This window comes from Procambarus clarkii, chromosome 49 (genome assembly GCF_040958095.1).
Source record: "Procambarus clarkii isolate CNS0578487 chromosome 49, FALCON_Pclarkii_2.0, whole genome shotgun sequence".
In the NCBI taxonomy this organism is placed as follows: Eukaryota; Metazoa; Arthropoda; class Malacostraca; order Decapoda; family Cambaridae; genus Procambarus; species Procambarus clarkii.
This window is the reverse complement of record NC_091198.1, coordinates 9,393,416-9,419,120: the sequence shown is the minus strand read 5'-3', so window position 1 is coordinate 9,419,120 and position 25,705 is coordinate 9,393,416. Positions and strand designations below refer to the sequence as shown.

Below are 25,705 nucleotides of genomic sequence, written 5' to 3'. Positions count from 1 at the left end.
GTGGAAGACTCGCTAAATTCCTGCCCCTCAAGCACCACTTGATACGTATATGATCCTTGCAACGTTCTGCTATTGAAACGTTTTATAAATGACTTATTCAGGCAATTCGAATGTTTGTATTGCTGAAACCGATTAAAGATTGGCTATAAACAGCAATGTTGACACTCTGCCTGCCTTTATATCAGTGCAAGGACAATATTTATATAAGGCGGTCAATAAATCATAAAATTATTGATATATGGTCGGTAAAAGGCTTCAAGAAGTACAGTTATCATCAAATATTGATGTTAAATAATGATCAATTTTCCTATAATTTAATATCAAATCAGTCTCTGTTAATCTTGTGTTAATGTTAATTATTTATATAATGTTTCTTATATACTCTTGACACCTGCCGAGGCACAAAAGCTTAAGCTTTTCCTAGTGCCGTAACTGTTGATTTTTCCCCGCTTATTCTTTTCACTGCATCTTATCACTAGGCCTGGTCGGTACAGCTTTGGCCTGACTTCATGCAGGGCTTTCGTTCGATCCCCGATGGTCCGAGTGGATGAACACCCTTCTTTCAATCTGTCTTCACATCCCAGCTCATTGTCCTCATGGCCCAGATCATTGTCCCTTTATATCCCAGCGCCTTCTCCTCACATCCCAGATCCTTGTCCTCACATCCCAGCTCCTTGTCCTCACATCCCTTCCAAGTGTAATATAGACACCCTTATTTCAGAGCATTTACCATTACCTTCCCTTATTGTACATGCCTCTGGCTGCCTCGCCTCTCACAATGCCTCCCTGGGGCAGCATGACACTAGCATGCAAAGTAAAATGCAATACAGCAACATATATTATATATATATATATATATATATATATATATATATATATATATATATATATATATATATATATTCCACACACTATGCATACTGTGCATGTTTAAACAAAATTAGATATGGCAATGGCTTTTGTGTGTGCAACAGATACAATGCAAAATAGCTGTCAGAGGCAAATGCATTAACGCGGCTAGGTAATTACGGGCGCGCTGGACACCTTTCAAACAAGAATGTAAACCATTGTAGCAGAGCTTAAGTGACTAATGCTACGCGTTCGCCCCCCCTATCGGTGGCGCGAAGACGTGGGACTCGGCCGTCGCCGTCATAAGCGTTACTGCCGCTGGAATCGAAGACCGTCACTTCGGTGAAAGGAAAACTTATTCCTGGCGATAATAACAGAGTTTAAACCCTTCACAACCATTCGCTTTTGTTATGTCAATCACTCGGGGGAGTGGGGGGAAGGGGGTGGGGGGGGGAATGGGGGGATAGGGGGGGATGTGGGGAGGAATGACAAAGGAATATCTGATGAAGGGTTGGGAAGTGATCACTAGAACACACCCACTGGCGTCCATATATATTTCTGTAAACACTCTCCAGTAAGTGTAGCCAGCTGAGGTATCTCTCTCTCTCTCTCTCTCTCTCTCTCTCTCTCTCTCTCTCTCTCTCTCTCTATCTCTCTAACTCAATCATTCATTACCATTCTCTCGCTCCATACGATAACATTCCCGTGTGTTCTCCACACAATTGGACTCATGTTAAGACAGCTTGTAATTCTCTATTTTGGTATACCATCATTACCTTGGGTTAAACATCACTTCCTTAAGCCTCCCCCAACCCTTAAAACAAAAGGCTCATTCGGCAAAATCTGGAAAAAGTGAAGGTTTCCTGGTATCAGTGCTTGATCATACGGAACACAGAGTCAATCTTATCATCAGATTCGAGAATGCTTACAAAATTGAGTCATTACTATGACTGCTGCATGGGTAACAGCTTCTTCCCTCATATCAACCTACCCTGGCTTTGCGCCCTGGTGAGGCCACTCCAGACCGACAACCAGAGCGCAACTCCATAGTCTCCTGAGACTGATGGATGCCCACTACCAACTACATTACTATACCTGAATGAATAAACAGAGAGATTTAAGAACTAACGTCACACTATGCGTCGTGCGACGTCGTCCAACGCAACACGTGACGCCAGTAACGTCCAGGGAACGTTAGCTAATGAAACGGCCCGGACGCGTTTAGAGACGGCGTGTGTACCCTGGCTACAGCGACACATGTGGCGTGTAAAAGGGTGAAATGTGAAAATCATCGAATAATGTCATTGTGGGGCAGCCGTTCGTATGGGCCGAGTGGCCAGGGTGTTGTCAGAGCCTCTGTTTACCCCTCCCCCCGTTTGTGTGCGCCGTCAACGGGAGGCATCTGTTACTGTACGCCTGTAGAGGTCCTCTAACCACGGCGTTAAACGGAACGATGCTCCATTTCTTGTAGTTTATGAACAAATTATTCGAATTTGACGATGAATGACTCCAAAATCATGTTGTTCAGTGAACGTACAACCACAGCTGTTTACACTTGAACAATTTCAAAGTTATAAAGTGTGTGTGTGTGTGTGTGTGTGTGTGTGTGTGTGTGTGTGTGTGTGTGTGTGTGTGTGTGTGTGTGTGTGTGTGTGTGAGAGAGAGATTGAAGGGGATAGGGGGGGAATATTTTCTCCATCTAATTAAACTTTAGTAATGCCAAAAAAGGAAGTAGAGCACTGTAAGTTTCGCGGACGGTGAAACTGAATCAAAGTATCGAACCCTGACGCGATTAGAACGTCAGCATGAAATTCGTCCGAGCTTATGCAAAATTGTTTGCACTTTAATGTCAAGAGCTCTGAACTTAGTGGCCTAGCCAATCGAAACACTGCCTGTGAGATATGATTCCCCTGATACCGTGTTATGCTTTAAGCAATTTAATATGCTGCTATGTTGGGATTTAGGCCAGGAAATGGAATTTAATATGCGGCTATGTTGCTCCATTAAAAGCAATTTAATATGCTGCTATGTTGGGATTTAGGCCAGGAAGTAAGGTAGGCACTACGGGCTCGCCATAGCCCGTGCTACTTGGAACTTTTTGTTCCATGTGGCGAATCTTTAACAACAACAACAAAGCGAGGAAGTGAAAATTGGTGGGTTGTTCAGTCTCACGTGTGTGTGTGTGTGTGTGTCTGTGTGAGTGTCTGTGATAGAGAGATTGAAGGGGATAGGGGGGGAATATAGGGGGGATTGAAGGGGATAGGGGTGTACCATATCCACCAAAATGGTACACTTACGTGGCGAGTTTTAGCTCCTGGACCCCACACTTTCGGTCGCATTAATGCTTTTTTATCATAAGAACTCTTTTTAAACTATTGATCAAAGCTTGTTTCAATTTTCTCCCCCCTCCCCCCCTTTGTGTTTGTGTGTGTATTAGTGAATGAGCGCGTGCGTGAGAGCGTGCTCGCCCTTGTACTATGTTAATATAAATTGGTAAAAGGATACAAATCACATGTTATACACACACACACACACACACACACACACACACACACACACACACACACACACACACACACACACACACACACACACACACACACACACACCCACCCACCCCCCTCCCCCACACACACACACTCACCCCCCTCCCCCACACACACACACTCACCCCCCCCCCCCCACACACACACTCACCCCCCTCCCCCACACACACATGAAAACCAATCAACATTTGAGAAGGAGTTATCTCACAAGAAAACAACATTAGCAACCTTGCTGCCATAGTGACTAACAATCTCTCTCTCTCTCTCGCCCCAACAGACCGGGGCGTCCACCGAAGCGGCCCCACGAGATCCTGGGCATGGGCGGGCTTCCGGGGCACCTGGGCCCTGGCGGACTGCCACCCCCGCACCTGTCACCCGAGGCACTGATGGCACTCAAGAAGACACGCATGGATGCCAGAGACTTCCCGCCCTTCATGAACGGTGGAGTGCCAGGCGAGTTTCTCCTTCTCTGCTACCCTGCACCTTCCTGGCACCCCTTACCCTGCTAGATACGACATCCCTAGCTCCTCCTACCCTGCTAGATACGACCTCCCTAGCTCCCCCTACCCTGCTAGATACGACCTTCCTAGCTCCCCTATCCTGCTAGATACGACCTCCCTAGTTCCCCTACCCTGCTAGATACGACCTTCCTAGCTCCCCTACCCTGCTAGATACGACCTTCCTAGCTCCCCTACCCTGCTAGATACGACCTTCCTAGCTCCCCTACCCTGCTAGATACGACCTCCCTAGCTCCCCTACCCTGCTAGATACGACCTTCCTAGCTCCCCTACCCTGCTAGATACGACCTCCCTAGCTCCCCTACCCTGCTAGATACGACCTTCCTAGCTCCCCTACCCTGCTAGATACGACCTTCCTAGCTCCCCTACCCAGCTAGATACGACCTTCCTAGCTCCCCTACCCTGCTAGATACGACCTTCCTAGCTCCCCTACCCTGCTAGATACGACCTTCCTAGCTCCCCTACCCTGCTAAATACGACTCCTACCCTCTAGGGGCCCCAAACGTACAACACACACACACACACACACACACACACACACACACACACACACACACACACACACACACACACACACACACACACACCAGCATCAATATCTAACAAAGAAATATGATAAAGATGAACCAGTCAAATAATCACATAACTGAAGGAACACAGTTATTAAGCTTCCAAATACGCCAAATAACGTGTCAACAAAGCAGTCAGTCAGAGTCAACTTATCCCAATTAACTCTATTTCTCATTTCCTCCCAATAGATAACGAGATGGAGAAATCCCCGCTTTTATCAAACGGCTACAATCAGCCTCCCAAGGGCCTGATGGCCCAGTACATGGCCCTGAATGGTGGGATGCCTCATCCGGCCCTCTTGGCCCACACTGGGCTGCCCCTGCCGCCCCACCCCGCCCCATGGGCGACCCACGCAGCCGATCACCCATTCAAGAGCGGACCTCCGCCTGACAGCCTAGCAAGGTAAGTCAGTGGTTGGACTTGGTGCCCCTATCATGAGAGGCAGATAGGACTTGTAGCCCCTCGTCATGAGAGGCAGTGATAGGACTTGTAGCCCCTCGTCATGAGAGGCAGTGATAGGACTTGTAGCCCCTCGTCATGAGAGGCAGTGATAGGACTTGTAGCCCCTCGTCATGAGAGGCAGTGATAGGACTTGTAGCCCCTCGTCATGAGAGGCAGTGATAGGACTTGTAGCCCCTCGTCATGAGAGGCAGTGATAGGACTTGTAGCCCCTCGTCATGCGAGGCAGTGATAGGACTTGTAGCCCCTCGTCATGCGAGGCAGTGATAGGACTTGTAGCCCCTCGTCATGCGAGGCAGTGATAGGACTCGTAGCCCCTCGTCATGAGAGGCAGTGATAGGACTTGTAGCCCCTATTACTACCTCCAATTCTAGTAGTGCTTCTCGTCATTTCCGTCTAGGAGATGCTATCCTCTGCTCTAATAATTATTCCCCTATGTCTATTACCCTGTTTTGTTTACATTTATAATGCTCTTATCCCCCATTTATTAAAGTTATCACCATTCACCATCGCAACCTGGTATTATATCTAAATGTTGACATCATTTTCATTTCTTGACAACCCCCTTTTATTCCTTGACACCATCTTCACCCCCTTGACACCCCGCTCTTGACACCATAACCCATTTTCATAACCCATAATCCTATGATTGTACAGGGCAGTGCGGTACAGTGGTGCCAACATCATATCTTGTCATCACAACTCACTATTAACTAATTACCTCATCCCCCACAATCATCACAACTGGCCCACGTGCTTACAATCACCACCCACTGCCCCCCCCCCCATGCCCACAATCACCACTCACTGTTCCCCCACAACTTGTGTTACAGGTCGATGGTTTGGGAGAACTGCCGGGCGTCGTACGACGAAGTACTGAAACATCTTGAAAGGTACGACCCGTATTCCGTTTTCTGTTCGTTCCATTGTTGATCTCGTTGTGTGGCGTTCCTGAGAGCAGTTTTGATTTACATACAACACATTATATATTAGTGTGTGTATATATTTGTGTATATATAATGTGAGTTTTTTCTTAAACAAGGTTAACTTGTATATTGTTTTTTCAACGGCATACTTTACCGCCATGATGTAGTTAGATTCAGATCTTGTACGTGGAGACATAAGTGTTCAACGCATCTTAATTGTACCTGAATGACGTACTTGCCTGTTTCCACTCTGCCAAATCACACTGTAAAAGTCATACTTACCTTCAATACTTTTAATGCTTAAGGGAGAGCTGGCGTCCCCAAGATGGGGGAGGACTAAAGAAATCTTGTGGAGTGTGAGTAAGAATTCTGTGACCATTGGCTATATGTTTTCAACTATGCTAAGGTAATGACTCCTTGGAAGAGGTATGGTAAATTTTATCTTGTGCTCCAAGGGGTTAATTATACTTGTAATGACGGAAACACACACACACACACACACGGGGGGGGGGGTCTGGTAGCTGAGTGGACAGCGCGCGGGACACATAATGCTGCGGCCCGGGTTCGATTCCCGGCGCCGGTAGAGACAAATGGGCAGAGTTTATTTCACCCTGATGCCCCTGTTACCTAGCAGTAAACAGGTACTTGGGAGTTAGACAGCTGTTACTGGCTGCTTCCCGGGTGTGTGTGCCCGTGAAAAAAAATAGTAGTTAGTAACAGATGATTGATTGACAGTTGAGATGCGGGCCGAAAGAGCAGAACTCAACCCCAGCAAGCACAATTAGGTGAATAAACACACACACACACGAACAAGGGGACACAGGTGGAAACTGAGTACCCACATGAGCCACAGGGACGTTAGAAATAACTTTTTCAGTGTCAGAGTAGTTAACAGGTGGAATGCATTAGGCAGTGATGTGGTCGAGGCTGACTCCATGCACAATTTCAAATGCAGATATGATAGAGCCCAGTAGGCTCAGGAACCTGTACACCAGTTGATTGACAGTTGAGAGGCGGGACCAAAGAACCGAAGCTCAACCTCCGCAAGCACAAATAGGTGAGCACACACACAGCGCTCAGAAACCTAACCGGTTCAAGAACCCGGGACCAGATTCACGAAACAGTTACGCAAGTACTTACGAACGTGTACATCTTTCCTCAACCTTTGACGGCTTTGGTTACATTTATTAAACAGTTTACAAGCATGAAAACTTCCCAATCAACTGTTGTTATTATTATAAACAGCCTCCTGGTGCTTCGGAGCTCATTAACCGTTTAATAATTGTAAACAAAGCCGCCAAAGACTGAGAAAAGATGTGTAAATTCGTCAGTGCTTGCGTAACTACTTCGTGAATCTGGCCCCTGGTGCTAAGCCTAAATAGCAACACAACACCCTAGACAACACAATGTAAACTCTAGCAAGTGTTTGGTCAACACAGGACGAGACTTACATCTCAGATTAGACGTTGAGATGTAAGTCTTATCCTCACCACACACTCAGACCTTAACAAAGCACTCAGGACAGTGTCAAAGGCTTGGTGTCAATTCCTTACACAAATTTCACAAATATAGAAGTGTGGAGGTTTTATGCTAAATATTAATAATCTTTTCTACTTTCACTCTTGATATATACAAATAAGTTGGGTACAAAACCTGTATCGACATGAAATCTGTGACGTAATAATGATGTCAGACTTCATGCACTCTGTACATAAAACATGTTTTCTCTTAGTTGGGTTGGGTTAGGTTGGGTTGGGTTGGGTTGGGTTGGGTTGGGTTGGGTTTGGGTTGGGTTGGGTTGGGTAGGGTTGGGTTGGGTTAGGTTGAATTTGGGTTGGGTTGGGTTAGGTTGAATTTGGGTTGGGTTGGGTTTGTTGCATTTAGATGAATAACGATACCTTAGAGTGCATATTTCACTCTGGTGTTAGACCCTACTCACACATAGTGACACCGCACATTAATGACACTATGTAAAGAACACATTGACCACTTTCTGTAAGGCAGACGTAACTCTATGTATCTAGGTCTGTAGGTTAGATTAGCATTTTAAAAGCACTACAATCACCTTCTGTGGTTGATTGTTCCATAAATCCTTGAACTATATGTTTATCAGATCTCTCACCTCTGTCCATGGAGGACAGAAGAAAATGTAAATATGCTGGTTAGCATTGTAAATGTCTGGCCACGTCTGTGGTAGAAAATAATACTAATAATAATAAAAGTGCTACGGTCTTTTGGTGTTGTGTTTAACAGACGAATATATATAGCACTTTACTTCAATTCTGGACTATGTTCCCGACTAGAGTAAAATTGCTTCACTCCAACACAAAAATAAACCACAGCCAAGCTTCGACAAGCCTTTATGCGACCACACTTACGAAACCTATTCATCTTGATCACGGCAGCTTAGTCCGTATTTATGAAACGCTTCACGAGCTTGAAAATGCTACGAGGTCGTTCGCGACCCAAGATAAATTATGCTGTCAAGACAACTTCGTATCACTTCGAGGGGTTAATTACGAAGTTGTCTGAACTGCTCTAGAAATGTGCAAACTAAACCTCCACAATTGAAGAAAGAGGATGTACATGTTCCGTAAACGGATCACAGAAGTGTCACAATAACGTGGCTGAAATATGTTGACCAAACCACACACTAGAAAGTGAAGGGACGACGACGTTTCGGTCCATCTTGAACCATTCTCAAGTCGATTGTGACTTGAATCACATTCACAATCGACTTGAGAATGGTCCAGGACGGACCGAAACGTCGTCGTCCCTTCACTTTCAAGTGTGTGGTTTGGTCAACTGAAGTGTTTAACGAAATCCTGAACCAGAGAGCTGCTCCACCCTCCACGATGTCACTCAGAGGACATCGTGGAGAGTTCAAGTCAAGCGAACCGTTCTTGAACGTCAAGCCATTCTTGTATCGACAGCAGGAAACGATGAATGGTTCAGCAGTTAGTGTTTTAATTACATCGTATTATTCCCCCCCCCCCCTCGAGCCGGCAACAAAAATGGTCATCCCACGATATGATTATAATTCACTCAGTCAAGCCCGACTTCCTCTAGAGCAATTATAAAATAATCAGGGGGTAATAATATATAATTTAGACGTTTAGGAAAAAAAAATATGAATAAAAAAAAAAGAAGAATTAGAAAACAGTGAGCAGTTTGCCAGACTGACTGCCGAGATGGGCATTAATTGCCAGGGACCACAAGCAGTTAGTTTGGCCTTTCGAGCAGTTCTACGGTAAAAAAAAAAACGGGCTCACCATAGCCCGTGCTACTTTGAACTTTTTGTTCCAAGTAGCAAATCTTAAACAACAAAATCTATGGTAAAAATAGTGTTCTCTAATAGACTAGGCTACTAGCTTTCTAGTTACAAGGCTACTAGTTCTCTAAGAGAACGGAACGGAACTAATCAGGAGAAAGCGCCAAGCCATTACGATTATATAACACTTGGAAGAGGTCAGGAAAAGGATTTAGGATGGGACGGAGGGAAGGAATGGTGCCCAACCACTTAAGACGGTCGGGGATTGAACGCCGACCTGCATGAAGCGAGACCGTCGCTCTACCGTCCAGCCCAAGTAGAAGAGACTACCAGTTTTCTAACAGAAAAAGTTGCTAATTTTTCTTCGTGGCAAAGGACAATAACAAAATGCTCTCTCTCTCTCTCCCTCTCTCCCTCTCCCCCCCCCCTCTCTCCCTCTCCTCTCTCTCCTCTCTCTCCTCTCTCTCTCTCCCTCTCTCTCCTCCCTCTCTCTCCCCCTCTCTCTCCCTCTTCTCTCTCTCCTCTCTCTCCTCTCTCTCTCTCCCTCTCTCTCCTCCCTCTCTCTCCCCCTCTCTCCCCCTCTCTCTCCCTCTCCTCTCCCTCTCCTCTCTCTCTCTCTCCTCTCTCTCCCTCCCTCTCCCCCCCTCCCTCTCTCTCTCTCTCTCTCTCTCTCTCTCTCTCTCTCTCTCTCTCCCTCTCTCTCCTCCCTCTCTCTCCCCCTCTCTCTCCCTCTTCTCTCTCTCCTCTCTCTCCTCTCTCTCTCTCCCTCTCTCTCCTCCCTCTCTCTCCCCCTCTCTCCCCCTCTCTCTCCCTCTCCTCTCCCTCTCCTCTCTCTCTCTCTCCTCTCTCTCCCTCCCCCTCCCCCCCTCCCTCTCTCTCTCTCTCTCCTCTCTCTCCCTCCCCCTCCCCCCCTCCCTCTCTCTCTCTCTCTCCTCTCTCTCCCTCCCCCTCCCCCCCTCCCTCTCTCTCTCTCTCTCCTCTCTCTCCCTCCCCCTCCCCCCTCCCTCTCTCTCTCTCTCTCTCCCTCCCTCTCTCTCTCTCTCTCCCTCCCTCTCTCTCCCTCCCTCTCCCCACTGGCCAATATTCTGACCATCTTCATATTACTGTTAGTGGCGTTTAAACCATATTTCCTGTTAGTTTTATTACCTCATTCGCGGCATTAATGTGTTTAATGGTGAATTTAGTGTCGTCGCTCAACGGAGTCATATCTGGTGGAGAGTGAATCCTCATCATGTTTTTCGTCCTCCCCACCCTCCCCCTCTCCCTCTCCTCTTCCCCCACCTCCTCCTTCCTTCCCCCCCCTCTCCTCCTCTCCTCTTCCCCCCCTCCTCCTCCTCCTTCCCTTCCTCCTCCAGCACAGCCAAAGCACCTAGTTCTGGAGTGCATTTAAAAGCGCAGTGATGTTCTTGATTGTGGGGAGTGTTGGTGATGATTGTGGAAGGGGTGTTGGTGATGATTGTGGAGGGGGTGTTGGTGATGATTGTGGGGGGGGGGGTGTTGGTGATGATTGTGGAGGGGGTGTTGGTGATGATTGTGGAGGGGGTGTTGGTGATGATTGTGGAGGGGGTGTTGGTGATGATTGTGGAGAGGTGGTTGGTGATGATTGTGGGGGGTGGTGTTGGTGATGATTGTGTGGAGGGGGTGTTGGTGATGATTGTGGGGGGGGGTGGTGTTGGTAATGATTGTGGAGGGGGTGTTGGTGATGATTGTGGAGGGGGTGTTGGTGATGATTGTGAGGGGGGTGTTGGTGATGATTGTGGAGGGGGTGATGGTGATGATTGTGGAGGGGGTGTTGGTGATGATTGTGGAAGGGGTGTTGGTGATGATTGTGGAGGGGGTGTTGGTGATGATTGTGGAGGGGGTGTTGGTGATGATTGTGGTGGGGGTGGTGTTGGTGATGATTGTGTGGAGGGGGTGTTGGTGATGATTGTGGAGAGGTGGTTGGTGATGATTGTGGGGAGTGGTGTTGGTGATGATTGTGTGGAGGGGGTGTTGGTGATGATTGTGGGGAGTGTTGGTGATGATTGTGGAGAGGGTGTTGGTGATGATTGTGGAGGGGGTGTTGGTGATGATTGTGGAGGGGGTGTTGGTGATGATTGTGGAGGGGGTGTTGGTGATGATTGTGGTGGGGGTGGTGTTGGTGATGATTGTGGAGAGGTGGTTGGTGATGATTGTGGGGGGGTGGTGTTGGTGATGATTGTGTGGAGGGGGTGTTGGTGATGATTGTGGGAGGTGTTGTTGGTGATGATTGTGTGGAGGGGGTGTTGGTGATGATTGTGGGGGGTGTTGGCGTAGTAAGGAATGTTAGTGAGCGTCAGGTTTAATGACGATAATCGTAGGAGTGTTAATTATGGGCGGGGCAGGTGTTGGCGACACCTTCTCGTTAAGCGAGAGGGAAAAGTATACTTACAAGCTCAGTTCTTGTATAATCAGGTAAGTGCCAGGTAAGTTCACTACGGGCTCACCATAGCCCGTGCTACTTGGAACTTGTTCCGAGTAGCTGAATCTAGGAATTAAAGAGATTTTAGTCTCCAAAGCAAGCTAGATAGGTTCCTAAGACGCTATGGTGTTAAGTCTCTTGATCTTGACTCGTGGGCGGGGGGTTGTTGCTACGGAACCTCTTATGTTAGGAGCGTGTAGTTGTGAAAGTTTAGGGGCTACGACGCGCATTCCGAATATATGAGACATTATATAAATATCTTGACCATAAAACATCGTAATTACCTGAGAGCTTCGTTATTTTGCCAAGATTGTTGTCCGCATATTTTTGTAATTTGATGCACATACATGATTTTACTCACACACGCACACACGCACGCACGCACGCACGCACGCGCGCACACACACACACACACACACACACACACACACACACACACACACACACACACACACACACACATACACACACACACACACACAGTAACAGTTGATTGACAGTTGAGAGGCGGGCCGAAAGAGCAGAGCTCAACCTCCGCAAGCACAACTAGGTGAATACACACACACACACACACACACACACACACACACACACACACACACACACACACACACACACACACACACACACACACACACTTAGAAAGGATACCCGGCGGTACCCGGGTCTGTTTCTCTTCCCCCTTCTGTCTCTTGCTTTCTCTCTCTCTCTCCTATCTGCCTCTCTTTCTTTTTAACCAATGTCAAGTGGTATTCAATTCACGTGTACTAACCTCGACCCGACCATGTTGCGCACGTACCCAACATAACTCAATGTTAAAAGTTGGGTGAAACTAGCCCCAAACATCTAGCCTCCAACCTCAGACATTTCCACACACACACACACACACACACACACACACACACACACACACACACACACACACACAGACACACAGACACACACATTTTCGATATAAATATAATGTTATATTCATATATATCATGTACATTATAATTATAAAGCCTGAAGGGTATTTTTCAGTGGTACGTGAATTTGCAGCTACCGTGGAGAACAAAGTGCTTGATTTAGAGAGACCATAAAAGCCAAGTCGATCACACCCTCTAACTAGGCTGTCAACACCTCTTCCTTGCTGCTGATTTACTTCCCATTATTTGCTGTCCTCTTCCTCTCTCTCTCCTCCACACACCCACACCCACACAAACACACGCACACACACACACACACACACACACACACACACACACACACACACACACACACACACACACACACACACACAAAAGGTTTATTTTCAACGTTATTTTCCCCTCGAACAAATTTTTTTTTTAAACGCGAAATCCACCTTCATCTCCGCCTGTACCCGAAACCGGTCTGTTTTAGCGGGTTACCCGCTGCCAACTCTTCATCCGGAGCGCTGAGAAAAATATATTCGCGGTTTTCCAGTGGTAGAGAAGGGGAAGCGTTTCGAGCAGTAAAGTGGAGGGGGGAGGGGGGAGTGAGGGGAGGGGGGAGTGAGGGGAGGGGGGAGAGAGGGGAGGGGGAAGTGGGGGGAGGGGGTTAATTGGTGTGGGCGTTTCCAGTGATGATTGTTGCGTGTTGCAAGGCAATATTAGCAGCAAAACCACCATGCTAGTCCAACGTGTCAGCCTAATGTGACCTAATGGTTGGGAAGCCCCCCGAATCATAATAGGAAAAAGCATCATTATAGCTGCAGCGCTGGCAAGAACAGACTACACATTATATATGTATATATATATATATATATATATATATATATATATATATATATATATATATATATATATATATACGTATAGTGCAGAGAACTGAATTACCACTACAATTTTGTCCCCATTGCTTCGGAGACACTCGGCGCCTGGGGCAAGTGTGCCACCAGTTTTTTTTAAGGAACTGGGTTCTAGGCTAATTGAAACAACAAGAGACCCTAGAGCTGCCAGCTTCCTTTTCCAGCGCCTCGGTGTGGCGATACAAAGTTGAAATGCGCACTGCATCCAGGGTTCCTGCCCGCCATCGGAGGAGCTGGAGGAACTCGACAACTTATGATAATCATCTTTGTACAATATATGTAACTCCTTTTTTGTAACAAAGTTTAAATAAAACAAATATACATGTATACATACAAAAGAATGGGGGGTGGAAGGAGAAGAAAATATTGAAGTGTTCAGTGAGAATGCACAAGGTCTTCTCTGAATACTCTTTATTTTCTTCTCCGAGGCTATGGGTCCCCACACTTGCACACAGAGGTGGTACCCTCACAATCATATATATATATATATATATATATATATATATATATATATATATATATATATATATAGAGAGAGAGAGAGAGAGAGAGAGAGAGAGAGAGAGAGAGAGAGAGAGAGAGAGAGAGAGAGAGAGAGAGAGAGAGAGAGAGAGAGCACCACAAAGATTCAAAATACTGTCAAGGATTACAAAGCCCGAGTTCTTTCGTGACAAAGCTATATATAACACCCCTGAGACTTTAAGTAACAAACAAAGCTGGTTTTGACCCAGAAATAAATATATAATGAAAGCACTCACTTGACATGATTATTAAATGTTCACGTTTAAAACATGTATGTAAGGAAAATTAATATAGCTAACATTTTCCTTCATGTGGTGACTAGGAATATAATGTGTATATATGTGTGTGTGTATATATATATATATATAATATATATATAATATATATATAATATATATATATATATATATATATATATATATATATATATATATATATATATATATATATATATATATATATATATATATATATATTTCTGCTTGTGTTTATTCAATCATTTGGATTGTACCTGAGATGCGATTGGGTTTCATGGCTCCGCAAACAAAAACGGTACAATCAGACAATCAAGTCAGACAGACAGGGAGCGAAAGTGTAGACGATTGTGTATTGTATTCCTCATCCTGCATGACACAGTCGACCGTTCTACACCGTGAATAATACCGCTCCACACTGCAGTTTACATTCGATTAAGTCACTTTTTAGTCCCTGAATTGCTTCACTCACAATGACCAGGATTTTTAACAGAAGAAACAAGTCTTGTCGTTATACGAGTTTAGAGTCGTTTCTCTCTTGAGAAATACTTCATCATGGACTCCATATACATGAGGACTTCATGTATATGGAGTCCTCTTGCATACATGGAGTCTCTCACATACAAAATTCCCCTCGAGACGAATGTATTCTCATGAGGGAAGGAGCATGTACACAGTTATACAGTTGAGAGGCGGGACCAAAGAGCCAGAGCTCAACCCCCTCAAGTGTCTATCGACTTCAATAATTTCTAAATTTAAGACACATTCGTGTTAGAATTTACTGTCTATTTACTATTAGTAAATTTTAACACGAATGTGTCTTAAATTAAGAAATTATTGAAGTCGATAGACACTTGAGGGGGTTGAGCTCTGGCTCTTTAGTCCCGCCTCTCAACTGTATAACTGAATTTACTGTTTTAGATACGTTGATTCAACTAGTTAAACAAAAAAAAAACTGCATATATTTTCTAAATTTTCTTCAAGCTCAAATTACTTCAATTTACATTGCAATTAAATTAGAATTTTTTTGTGTATTTTTTTTTGTCGATGTTAGAAAAGCACCTCCACTTAAAATATGTATTTAAATATGTATGTCTTAATTAGTTCGTAATATTCAAGAGGGTTGTTGGTGCTGTCAAATAGTCGCGGTCTTTTGTTCGCAGTCTTTCAAAAATATTTTCTGTAAAATTCTTAAAATAATTGTTTTGTCAGCCAAAGGTGAACAAAGTTCGAAAGTCTTGCATCAGTTTGAGTCGTTCAATTATTCTAGAGCCCCAATTCGAACTACAAATTAGTCATTAAGTATTTTTTTTTATCATGGTGGAAAAAATCCCCCCCCCCCTTCTCCCCTTCCAATAACGTAAATAACCAATTATACTCTTGGGTAGTATTAATGATCTACTTAGCTTACTAAATAACTGTTATTGTTAAGGTATTTCAATAACTACTAATAACGCCGTTTCAATGTTTTCTCACTGTTGACCAGACTAAAGTCATTCTCGAAGATACCGCTCTCCTCCGCACCTTACTTGTATCTCTTGAGGTTATCTGGAGATGATTTCGGGGCTTAGCGTCCCCGCGGCCCAGTCCTCGACCAGGCCTCCTTTTTGCTACACATCCCCCTGAAGCAGCCCGTAGCAGCTGTCTTAACTCCCAGGTACCTATTTACTGCTAGGTAACAGGGGCATCAGGGTGAAAGAAACTCTGCCCATTTGTTTCCGTCTCCACCGGGGGATCGAACCCGGAACCTCAGGACTACAAATCCGAAGCGCTGTCCACTCAGCTGTCACGCCCTATTACAAGTAAAGTTGATTCATGAAATAAGTCTCTTTTTCATTTTCTCACATAACCAGAGAAATGTTGATATTACTTATAATTAAAGTGACTCACTGGCGACCATGGGAAGGGGGGGAAGGGGGGTGGCGTGAAGGCAATTGTTACCACTAAGTGAGAAGCTGATGGGTTGGGACAATCCGTCCTGGCCCCTTTTCTGGTATAGGATCGAGGTCCCCCCTGACCAGCCTGTTAGCTGGTGCTGGGTCGAGTCCTAGCAACGGTGTGCTAGGCAGAGATATGAGCTCCCAGGTCCTGGATCACGTCACGGAGGAGGAGATGATGATGAGGTCCACGGTGACTGCTCTTTTTTGAGTCGTTGACACGACACAGTTACTTTGCTGCAGCTTGAGGAGCTGTGTCAAATGGACCTCATTGTCTCCTCGTTGATGCGACTGCTGTGTAACCAATTAACACAACTGTAATCAGAAGTGACTGGATGCGCGAAGCTCCCCTGTTTCTGGTGTACTGTAACATAGTTGGTGGCTGGTGATTGGTACAATGTATCAAAGGTGGTGGCTGGTGATTGGTACAATGTATTAAACCTGGGGGGCTGGTGATTGGTACAATGTATCAAAGGTGGTGGCTGCTGATTGGTACAATGTATTAAACCTGGGGGGCTGGTGATTGGTACAATGTATCAAAGCTGGGGGCTGGTGATTGATACAATGTATCAAAGTTGGTGGCTGCTGATTGGTACAATGTATTAAACCTGGGGAGCTGGTGGTTGGTACAATGTATCAAAACTGGGGGCTGGTGATTGGTACAATGTATCAAAGTTGGTGGCTGCTGATTGGTACAATGTATTAAACCTGGGGAGCTAGTGATTGGTACAATGTATCAAAACTGGGGGCTGGTGATTGGTACAATGTATCAAACCTGGGGGCTGGTGATTGGTACAATGTATCAAAGGTTGGGGCTAGTGAATGGTACAATGTATCAAAACTGGGGGCTGGTGATTGGTACAATGTATCAAAACTGGGGGCTGGTGATTGGTACAATGTATCAAAGGTTGGGGCTAGTGAATGGTACAATGTATCAAACCAGGGGAGCTGGTGATTGGTACACCGGATAAGGGGTCATAGTTCCCTCCTAAAAATTATTCTCAGTAGCACAAAACCGTAACCCCTCAAGACCCCAATGAAATTATTCCTGACAAACAAACAAAAAAAAATACATTTGCTGCTCGCAACCACATTTTTTTTGTTAATTTTTTTGGCTGCTATTTTCTTACCAGGACGAGTACAACAAAAAAAAATAAATTTGTTAACATTCAGTGCATAAATCAGTCTTGAATCCGAGGCTGTGTCTAATGCCCCTAGTTATACTGCATTTTTCATTTCGGGAAACGGATATGCATGCAATTAGTGAGTTTGCAAGAAGGTAATTGATATCATAAAGTATTGTGCATGATTTGATTACGTTTAATAACCCCATATTATGACTATTTATCCTCGTATATCAACCTCGAATACCTGTGCCTGAATTTCATTGGATACGTCGACATAAAAGTTGCTCTGAGGCGAAGACCCCCGAGTCGCGTGGAACAGGTATGGGGGGGGGTGGTAGGTGTTATGGGGCCGTGTTGTGGGGGTGATGTTGGTGGGGGGGGGGGAGGCGCTCCCTCATCCTTGATAGGGGAAGGGGAGGGAGGGGGGCGCTCTTCCATCCTGCTGGAGGAGACGAAGGTACGTTTGTTTGTGGAACAGGACGATCGGCCTGCACCGTTGTTGCCTCTTCCCTGTTCCGTAATCTCCTTTTCTTTTTGCTCCTTTCGTCACCTTTCCCATTCTACCTTCTCTCTCTTCCCTCCCCCCCCCCTTCCGTATGACCGCTTGCCCCGTCCTCTCTCTATCTCCTCAGTGCCCTTCCCATCTCATCTATCTTGAGGTTATCTTGAGATGATTTCGGGGGTTTTTAGTGTCCCCGCGGCCCGGTCCTCGACTAGGCCTCCACCCCCAGGAAGCAGCCCGTGACAGCTGACTAACACCCAGGTACCTATTTTACTGCTAGGTAACAGGGGCATGGGGTGAAAGAAACTCTGCCCATTGTTTCTCGCCGGCGCCTGGGATCGAACCTAGGACCACAGGATCACAAGTCCAGTGTGCTGTCCGCTCGGCCGACCGGCTCCCGTTCTAGATTCCATTCCTAGCTGCAATCGCCATGCATCCCCACCCCACGCACCTTGAGAAGGAAGAGTGCAGAAGGGTAGAATACGTGCACGTAAGAGATATATTAGAGCACCAGGCGCTTCCCAGGCGAGGGATAAACAGCTATATAGGTCTCAACTGTCTCCGTCGATCGATTGATTGATGAAGATTAAGCCACCCATAAGGTGGCACGGGAATGAATAGCCCCCTTAATGTCTCCGTCAGCACTGATAGGTCCGTTCACGCTCCCTCTCACTCTCCCTCTCACTCTCCCTCTCTCTCTCCCTCTCACTCTCCCTCTCTCTCTCCCTCTCACTCTCCCTCTCTCTCTCCCTCTCACTCTCCCTCTCACTCTCCCTCTCACTCTCCCTCTCACTCTCCCTCTCCCCAAGAGCTTTTCTGTAATTAGCCTCCTTAACCCTCACACCTTCCTGTTCCTTCCCATCGTTCCCCCTCTCTCTCTCCCTTCCCATTACCCAGCCTTACATTCACCCTATCCTAACCTCCCCCCTCTCTCCAATCACCGATTTCCCCCCCCCTCATGTGAGGGGGCAACGGCCCCTCACACCCCCCCCCTTCACATTCAAATTATCCTCAACCATTACTATCCTTCCATTTACCTCCTTCCCCCCCCCACCACCACCACCATCCCCTTGCAACAAGGAAAACTCATTACAACTTATAGGTCTGTGCTTGTTGGAGAGTCGTCAACACAGGTTGGACTGGGCAGGTTGTGACCGCCGTCAACTAACTGTCAATCTTTCCCCCCCCCCCTTCCCCCTTCAACCCATAATTCCCCCCCCCCTCTCCCCCTCTACGTGCAAAAAAAAAACTAATGCATAAGTCACCCACAATCGGAAACTCAAGACAGGGTTGGCAACAGCGTGACTAATCAGAAGCTGATACTAATTTCGAGTGAGATATGTGTGTGTGTGCGGGTGTTGGGGGGGGGGGGAGGGGGAGAGGGGGAGGGGGGGGGGTGTTAAAGGGAGGGGTGGAGGTACCATTCAGACCAATCAGAAGCCGGTGCATGCGAGTAATGAGCGTTTTTGAGTGTTAGCGTGTGGTTGATTGGCAAGGTGGTGTGAAACATGACCCCGATCCCTACCTACCTACCTACCTACCTGCCTCTATCCTTCCCCCTCCCCTCCCCCCCCCCTCCCCTTTCCTTCTATTCCCGCCCTAACAACCACCAAACCTTCCCCCTTCCCACCCCCCCCCTTCCCTTCCTATTCCCCCTCCCCTGCTACCTAACAATTAAACAGGGCACCGCATGGCAACACAACTACGGCATGATTTAAGGCATCTCTCAGCGGACGTAATTGTCACATCTGACCCCAAATTATATATATTTACCTTTTAATAACTTATCATATCTATATGCAACACGCACGGAATGAAATGCAACAAAAAAAAAGAAGAAATAACCCTAAAAGCAACTGCCCTCCCCCCTCAAAAAAAAAAAAATGCAAATGAATATTATGAAATGATTCGATTCGGTGAATATATCACAATATTCGTGTGTCGAGATCTACAGACCTAAAATTACTTGGGGGTAATTAAAACCCAGCAATAGCGGGCCAGGGCGTCCCAAACAACAGTCGTACACCTGTTTAAACAACGGTATTATCTGGGGAGGGGGAGGGGGTAGAGTTACTACTACTACTACTTCTACTTCTACTTCTACTCTCCCGATCCTGGGGAAGTAGTTTGTGTGTCCTGTGATTGCGTCAACCCGCAGCCCCTCCGCTCCTGTGCCAGGTAAGTCCACTACGGGCTCGCCATAGCCCATGCTACTAGGAAACTTTTGTTCCGAGTAGCTGAATCTATAACAACTAGGCTCCGTCCAGTCTGTTGTCTTGAGGTATCACTTCTTAAAATATTCATCCTTGCACAGCCTAAACCAGCAAGGGTTCGATCCCATACAACCCCCCCCCCTCCCTAACCTAACCTATCGAGACCGATGCATAAAAAACGGGAATATTTGTAAGCCGTTACTTTTTTAATATTTACATATTTATACATAAAATATGTATAAATACTACGGCTACGGATACATAAAAAAAAAAAAACGCGACAGCGCAATCCGTTGACAACAGAGCAACCCGTTGACAACAGAGCAACCCGTTGACAGCCCAATCCGTTGACAGAGCACCTATATAACGTCATATATGGTGCAGCGTCATATAGCACCTCGTCCCTTCTGTCCAATACAGCAATCCTAACCAGAAAGGGGAAAGTGGGCTAGATATAGGCGCAGATAGAAGCAGCCGATATATATATATATATATATATATATATATATATATATATATATATATATATATATATATATATATATATATATATATATATATATATATACACATATACATATATACATGGTGAAGAGTGTAGTCATTGTTGCGTGTCCAGCTGCGCTAAATCAGGAACTATCAATTAAATCGTGGAACTTAGTAATAAGCTGGGAGCAGAGGGGCATTTTGGGTCATTGATTACGGCTCTCCTGCTCTTTCCTCACCTGCCGGGTACACCAGCCAGGTAAACCTACCCAGGTACACCCGCCAGGTAAACCTACCCAGGTACACCAGCCAGGTACACTAGCCAGGTACACTAGCCAGGTACACCAGCCAGGTACACCAGCCAGGTACACCAGCCAGGTACACTAGCCAGGTACACTAGCCAGGTACACTAACCAGGTACACCAGCCAGGTACACCAGCCAGGTACACTAGCCAGGTACACCAGCCAGGTACACTAGCCAGGTACACCAGCCAGGTACACCAGCCAGGTACACCTACCAGGTACACCAGCCAGGTACACCAGCCAGGTACACCAGCCAGGTACACCAGCCAGGTACACCTACCAGGTACACACACACATACAAACCAGGTATGTATATATATATAACACCGATCAGAAAAACACTGAACAAAGTATGCGGAAAAGATCCATGAGAAAAATAGAGAATGCTAAACGCATTTGCCTAAAAGGCCGAGTGATTTTTTTTATTTTCAAATATTTATTTTCAAATTGTATACTTAATGATTATTATAGCATGCTAAGAGCATAACTTACTGATTTAGTTATGTTAGCATAGATTAGGTTGGGATAGATTAGATTTGATCAAATTTCTATATTAGTTTTATCTTTAGAAAATATATATAATTTTCAGGAAAACTCGGCTTGTTAGGCAACTTGGCCTCGTGGAGGTGGTATAATTTAATTTCAGTAGGTTTCTGAAACACATTTCTAATAGTTAAAAAATTGAAAACACATTTCTAATAAAAACTGAAATTGGATGAAAAATTGAAAATGAAAAAAATTGAAAACACATTTCTAAAAGTTGCAGAAGTCCAAGACGGTGCAGACTTTTCTCTGGAGTCGTAGACTCTCCAGAGGTGGAAAAATATGTAAAGTACTCAAGCCGATTTACCTATTAAACCTAATTAATTTTAAGCCAATGAAAAAATCTGTAACCAAAATTACAATTTATTGTGTTTTGGGGCAGTGTACGAGGATGTAATTATCCTTTATATATATATATATATATATATATATATATATATATATATATATATATATATATATATATATATATATATATATATATGCGAACAAGCCTGAATGGTCCCCAGGACAATATGCAACTGAAAACTCACACCCCAGAAGTGTGAAACTCACACTTCTGGGGTGTGAGTTTTCAGTTATATATATATATATATATATATATATATATATATATATATATATATATATATATATATATATATATATATATATATATATAACTGAAAACTCACACCCCAGAAGTGACTCGAACCCATACTCCCACAACTGGTATGTACAGGGACGCCTTAATCCGCTTGACCATCACGACCGGACAAAAGGAAGTGATAGCCGAGGCTATTTGAACCACTTCCCCGCCGGCACTCGGATGGTAATCTTGGGCATAGCATTTTATCAAATCACCTCATTCTTTGGGGCACACGTGAGGAACACAAATGCAAACAAGCCTGAATGGTCCCCAGGACTATATACAACTGAAAACTCACACCCCAGAAGTGACTCGAACCCATACTCCCACAACTGGTATGTACAGGGACGCCTTAATCCGCTTGACCATCACGACCGGACAAAAGGAAGTGATAGCCGAGGCTATTTGAACCACTTCCCCGCCGGCACTCGGATGGTAATCTTGGGCATAGCATTTTATCAAATCACCTCATTCTTTGGGGCACACGTGAGGAACACAAATGCAAACAAGCCTGAATGGTCCCCAGGACTATATACAACTGAAAACTCACACCCCAGAAGTGACTCGAACCCATACTCCCACAACTGGTATGTACAGGGACGCCTTAATCCGCTTGACCATCACGACCGGACAAAAGGAAGTGATAGCCGAGGCTATTTGAACCACTTCCCCGCCGGCACTCGGATGGTAATCTTGGGCATAGCATTTTATCAAATCACCTCATTCTTTGGGGCACACGTGAGGAACACAAATGCAAACAAGCCTGAATGGTCCCCAGGACTATATACAACTGAAAACTCACACCCCAGAAGTGACTCGAACCCATACTCCCACAACTGGTATGTACAGGGACGCCTTAATCCGCTTGACCATCACGACCGGACAAAAGGAAGTGATAGCCGAGGCTATTTGAACCACTTCCCCGCCGGCACTCGGATGGTAATCTTGGGCATAGCATTTTATCAAATCACCTCATTCTTTGGGGCACACGTGAGGAACACAAATGCAAACAAGCCTGAATGGTCCCCAGGACTCGGACTATTACCATCCGAGTGCCGGCGGGGAAGTGGTTCAAATAGCCTCGGCTATCACTTCCTTTTGTCCGGTCGTGATGGTCAAGCGGATTAAGGCGTCCCTGTACATACCAGTTGTGGGAGTATGGGTTCGAGTCACTTCTGGGGTGTGAGTTTTCAGTTGTATATAGTCCTGGGGACCATTCAGGCTTGTTTGCATATATATATATATATATATATATATATATATATATATATATATATATATATATATATATATATATATATATATATATATATATATATATATATATAATGTGTGTGTGTAAATCACGAAAATTAACAGGTGATGAAAAATGTGACAGTGTCAGACCACGAAGGAAGAATTGAAACATGAATTTCCTTAAGTACTTTCGTATTTAATGATACATCTTCAGAAGGAAGGATCCATCATTGTGTTCTCGCACAAGTACAGTGAGTGAACACAAGTACAGTGAGTGAACACAAGTACAGCGAGTGAACACAAGTACAGTGAGTGAACACAAGTACAGCGAGTGAACACAAGTACAGAGTGTGAACACAAGTACAGTGAGTGAACACAAGTACAGCGAGTGAACACAAGTACAGCGAGTGAACACAAGTACAGTGAGTGAACACAAGTACAGCGAGTGAACACAAGTACAGCGAGTGAACACAAGTACAGCGAGTGAACACAAGTACAGCGAGTGAACACAAGTACAGCGAGTGAACACAAGTACAGCGAGTGAACACAAGTACAGCGAGTGAACACAAGTACAGCGAGTGAACACAAGTACAGCGAGTGAACACAAGTACAGTGAGTGAACACAAGTACAGTGAGTGAACACAAGTACAGTGAGTGAACACAAGTATAACGAGTATACACACTAATAGTGAATAACCCCATGCTAATTTTTTTTACAACTCCCGAAAAAAACCGTACTTGTAAATATTTTCCCCCCTCACCATCCCTCCTCACCACCCCCCTCTCCCCCTACCAATCCCTATCCCCCTCACCACCCCCCATCCCCCCCATAACACCGCTAGTCTCACACCGGCCAACAATAATTGTATCGACATCCACCTGTCTCTCTCGTCCGCACTACAATCAACGTTCACCGCTGTTAATGAATGTTCACACACCTCCCCCTCCCCCCCCACGCTGAAGAACACGATAACAAACATGGGGAGGAGGTAGAACAATGGCCGCCCCCACCAACCCCTTGCTCACTCCGTCTATCAGGGCCTAGAGACTCCCATTAGGGGTTGTCGCTCTTGCCCATCCACGTCTGTATACAATCTCCTCTGCTTAATTGATTGTTTGGTGCGCTCACACCCCCCCCCCCGTGTCTTCCTTGTTGCCCCCCCCCCACGCACAGAGATGTGTGGCTAGAAGCACGCACGCACACGCGTGCACACACACACACGCACGCGCACACACACACACAGGAGAGGGGGGAGGGAGGGAGGGAGGGAGGGAGGGAGGGAGGGAGGGAGGGAGAGAGGGAGAGAGAGAGAGAGAGAGAGAGAGAGAGAGAGAGAGAGAGAGAGAGAGAGAGAGAGAGAGAGAGAGAGAGAGAGAGAGAGAGAGAGAGAGAGAGACGAGAGAGACGAGAGAGACGAGAGAGACGAGAGAGACGAGAGAGACGAGAGAGACGAGAGAGACGAGAGAGACGAGAGAGAGAGACGAGAGAGACGAGAGAGACGAGAGAGAGAGACGAGAGAGACGAGAGAGACGAGAGAGAGAGACGAGAGAGACGAGAGAGACGAGAGAGACGAGAGAGACGAGAGAGACGAGAGAGAGAGACGAGAGAGACGAGAGAGAGACGAGAGAGACGAGAGAGACGAGAGAGACGAGAGAGAGAGAGAGAGAGAGAGAGAGAGAGAGAGAGAGAGAGAGAGAGAGAGAGAGAGAGAGAGAGAGAGAGAGAGAGAGAGACGAGAGAGAGAGAGAGACGAGAGAGAGAGAGAGACGAGAGAGAGAGAGAGAGACGAGAGAGAGAGAGACGAGAGAGAGAGAGACGAGAGAGAGAGAGACGAGAGAGAGAGAGACGAGAGAGAGAGAGACGAGAGAGAGAGAGAGAGAGAGAGAGAGAGAGAGAGAGAGAGAGAGAGACGAGGAGAAAAGAGTGAAGAGAGAGGAGGGGGGGGGGGGGAAGGAGAAGAAGAGAGAAAATAAGTCTTCATTAACATAATTCAGAAAAAAAATTAACCGGTGAGGGGCAGCGACAGTGTAACCACCAGATGAAACCATAACAAAGCGCCAGCCGGGGACCAGGAGCTGGAGCACTACCACCACCAGAACCACCCCCACTACCACCACCACCACCAGAGGAGGTACCACCAACTCCCATTACTCAACTCATCAGTGCCAGGACAACCTGTCACTAAGCTGATGTTATGAATATCATAAAAAATCAGCTACTTGTCGAGAGACGGAGTCCAGCTATTTGAAGCGTCATTCTCCCCCTTCTCTCTCTCTCTCTCCTCACAACAAGAGTCAACATTAACCATTTGACGAGGAAAAATGTATATTTTTAATAATATTTCACAGTGCACTTTGCCCCTTTTTCAACTGCAGTTGTTCGAAGAGTGTGAGCTATTTTGTATGAGGAATTTGACTTTTTCTAGTGTGAGGCTGTTGTCTAGTGCTATAGGGAGCCGGTCGGCCGAGCGGACAGCAAACTGGACTTGTGATCCTGTGGTCCTGGGTTCAATCCCAGGCGCCGGCGAGAAACAATGGGCAGAGTTTCTTTCACACTATGTCCCT

The 25,705-nt window shown here is 45.8% G+C and overlaps 1 protein-coding gene across 4 annotated transcripts in view; it reads left to right on the top strand.

Moving 5' to 3' along the window:
• LOC123752265 (dachshund homolog 2-like) overlaps positions 1-25,705 on the top strand; it is a 212,954-nt gene that overhangs the window by 142,237 nt on the left and 45,012 nt on the right. For all 4 annotated transcript variants that reach the window (XM_069302981.1, XM_069302980.1, XM_069302982.1 and 1 more), the window contains 3 exons: positions 3,673-3,848; positions 4,672-4,885; positions 5,776-5,835. In XM_069302981.1, coding sequence (XP_069159082.1) covers positions 3,673-3,848; positions 4,672-4,885; positions 5,776-5,835 — 450 coding nt within the window. The remainder of the gene's footprint in view (positions 1-3,672; positions 3,849-4,671; positions 4,886-5,775; positions 5,836-25,705) is intronic.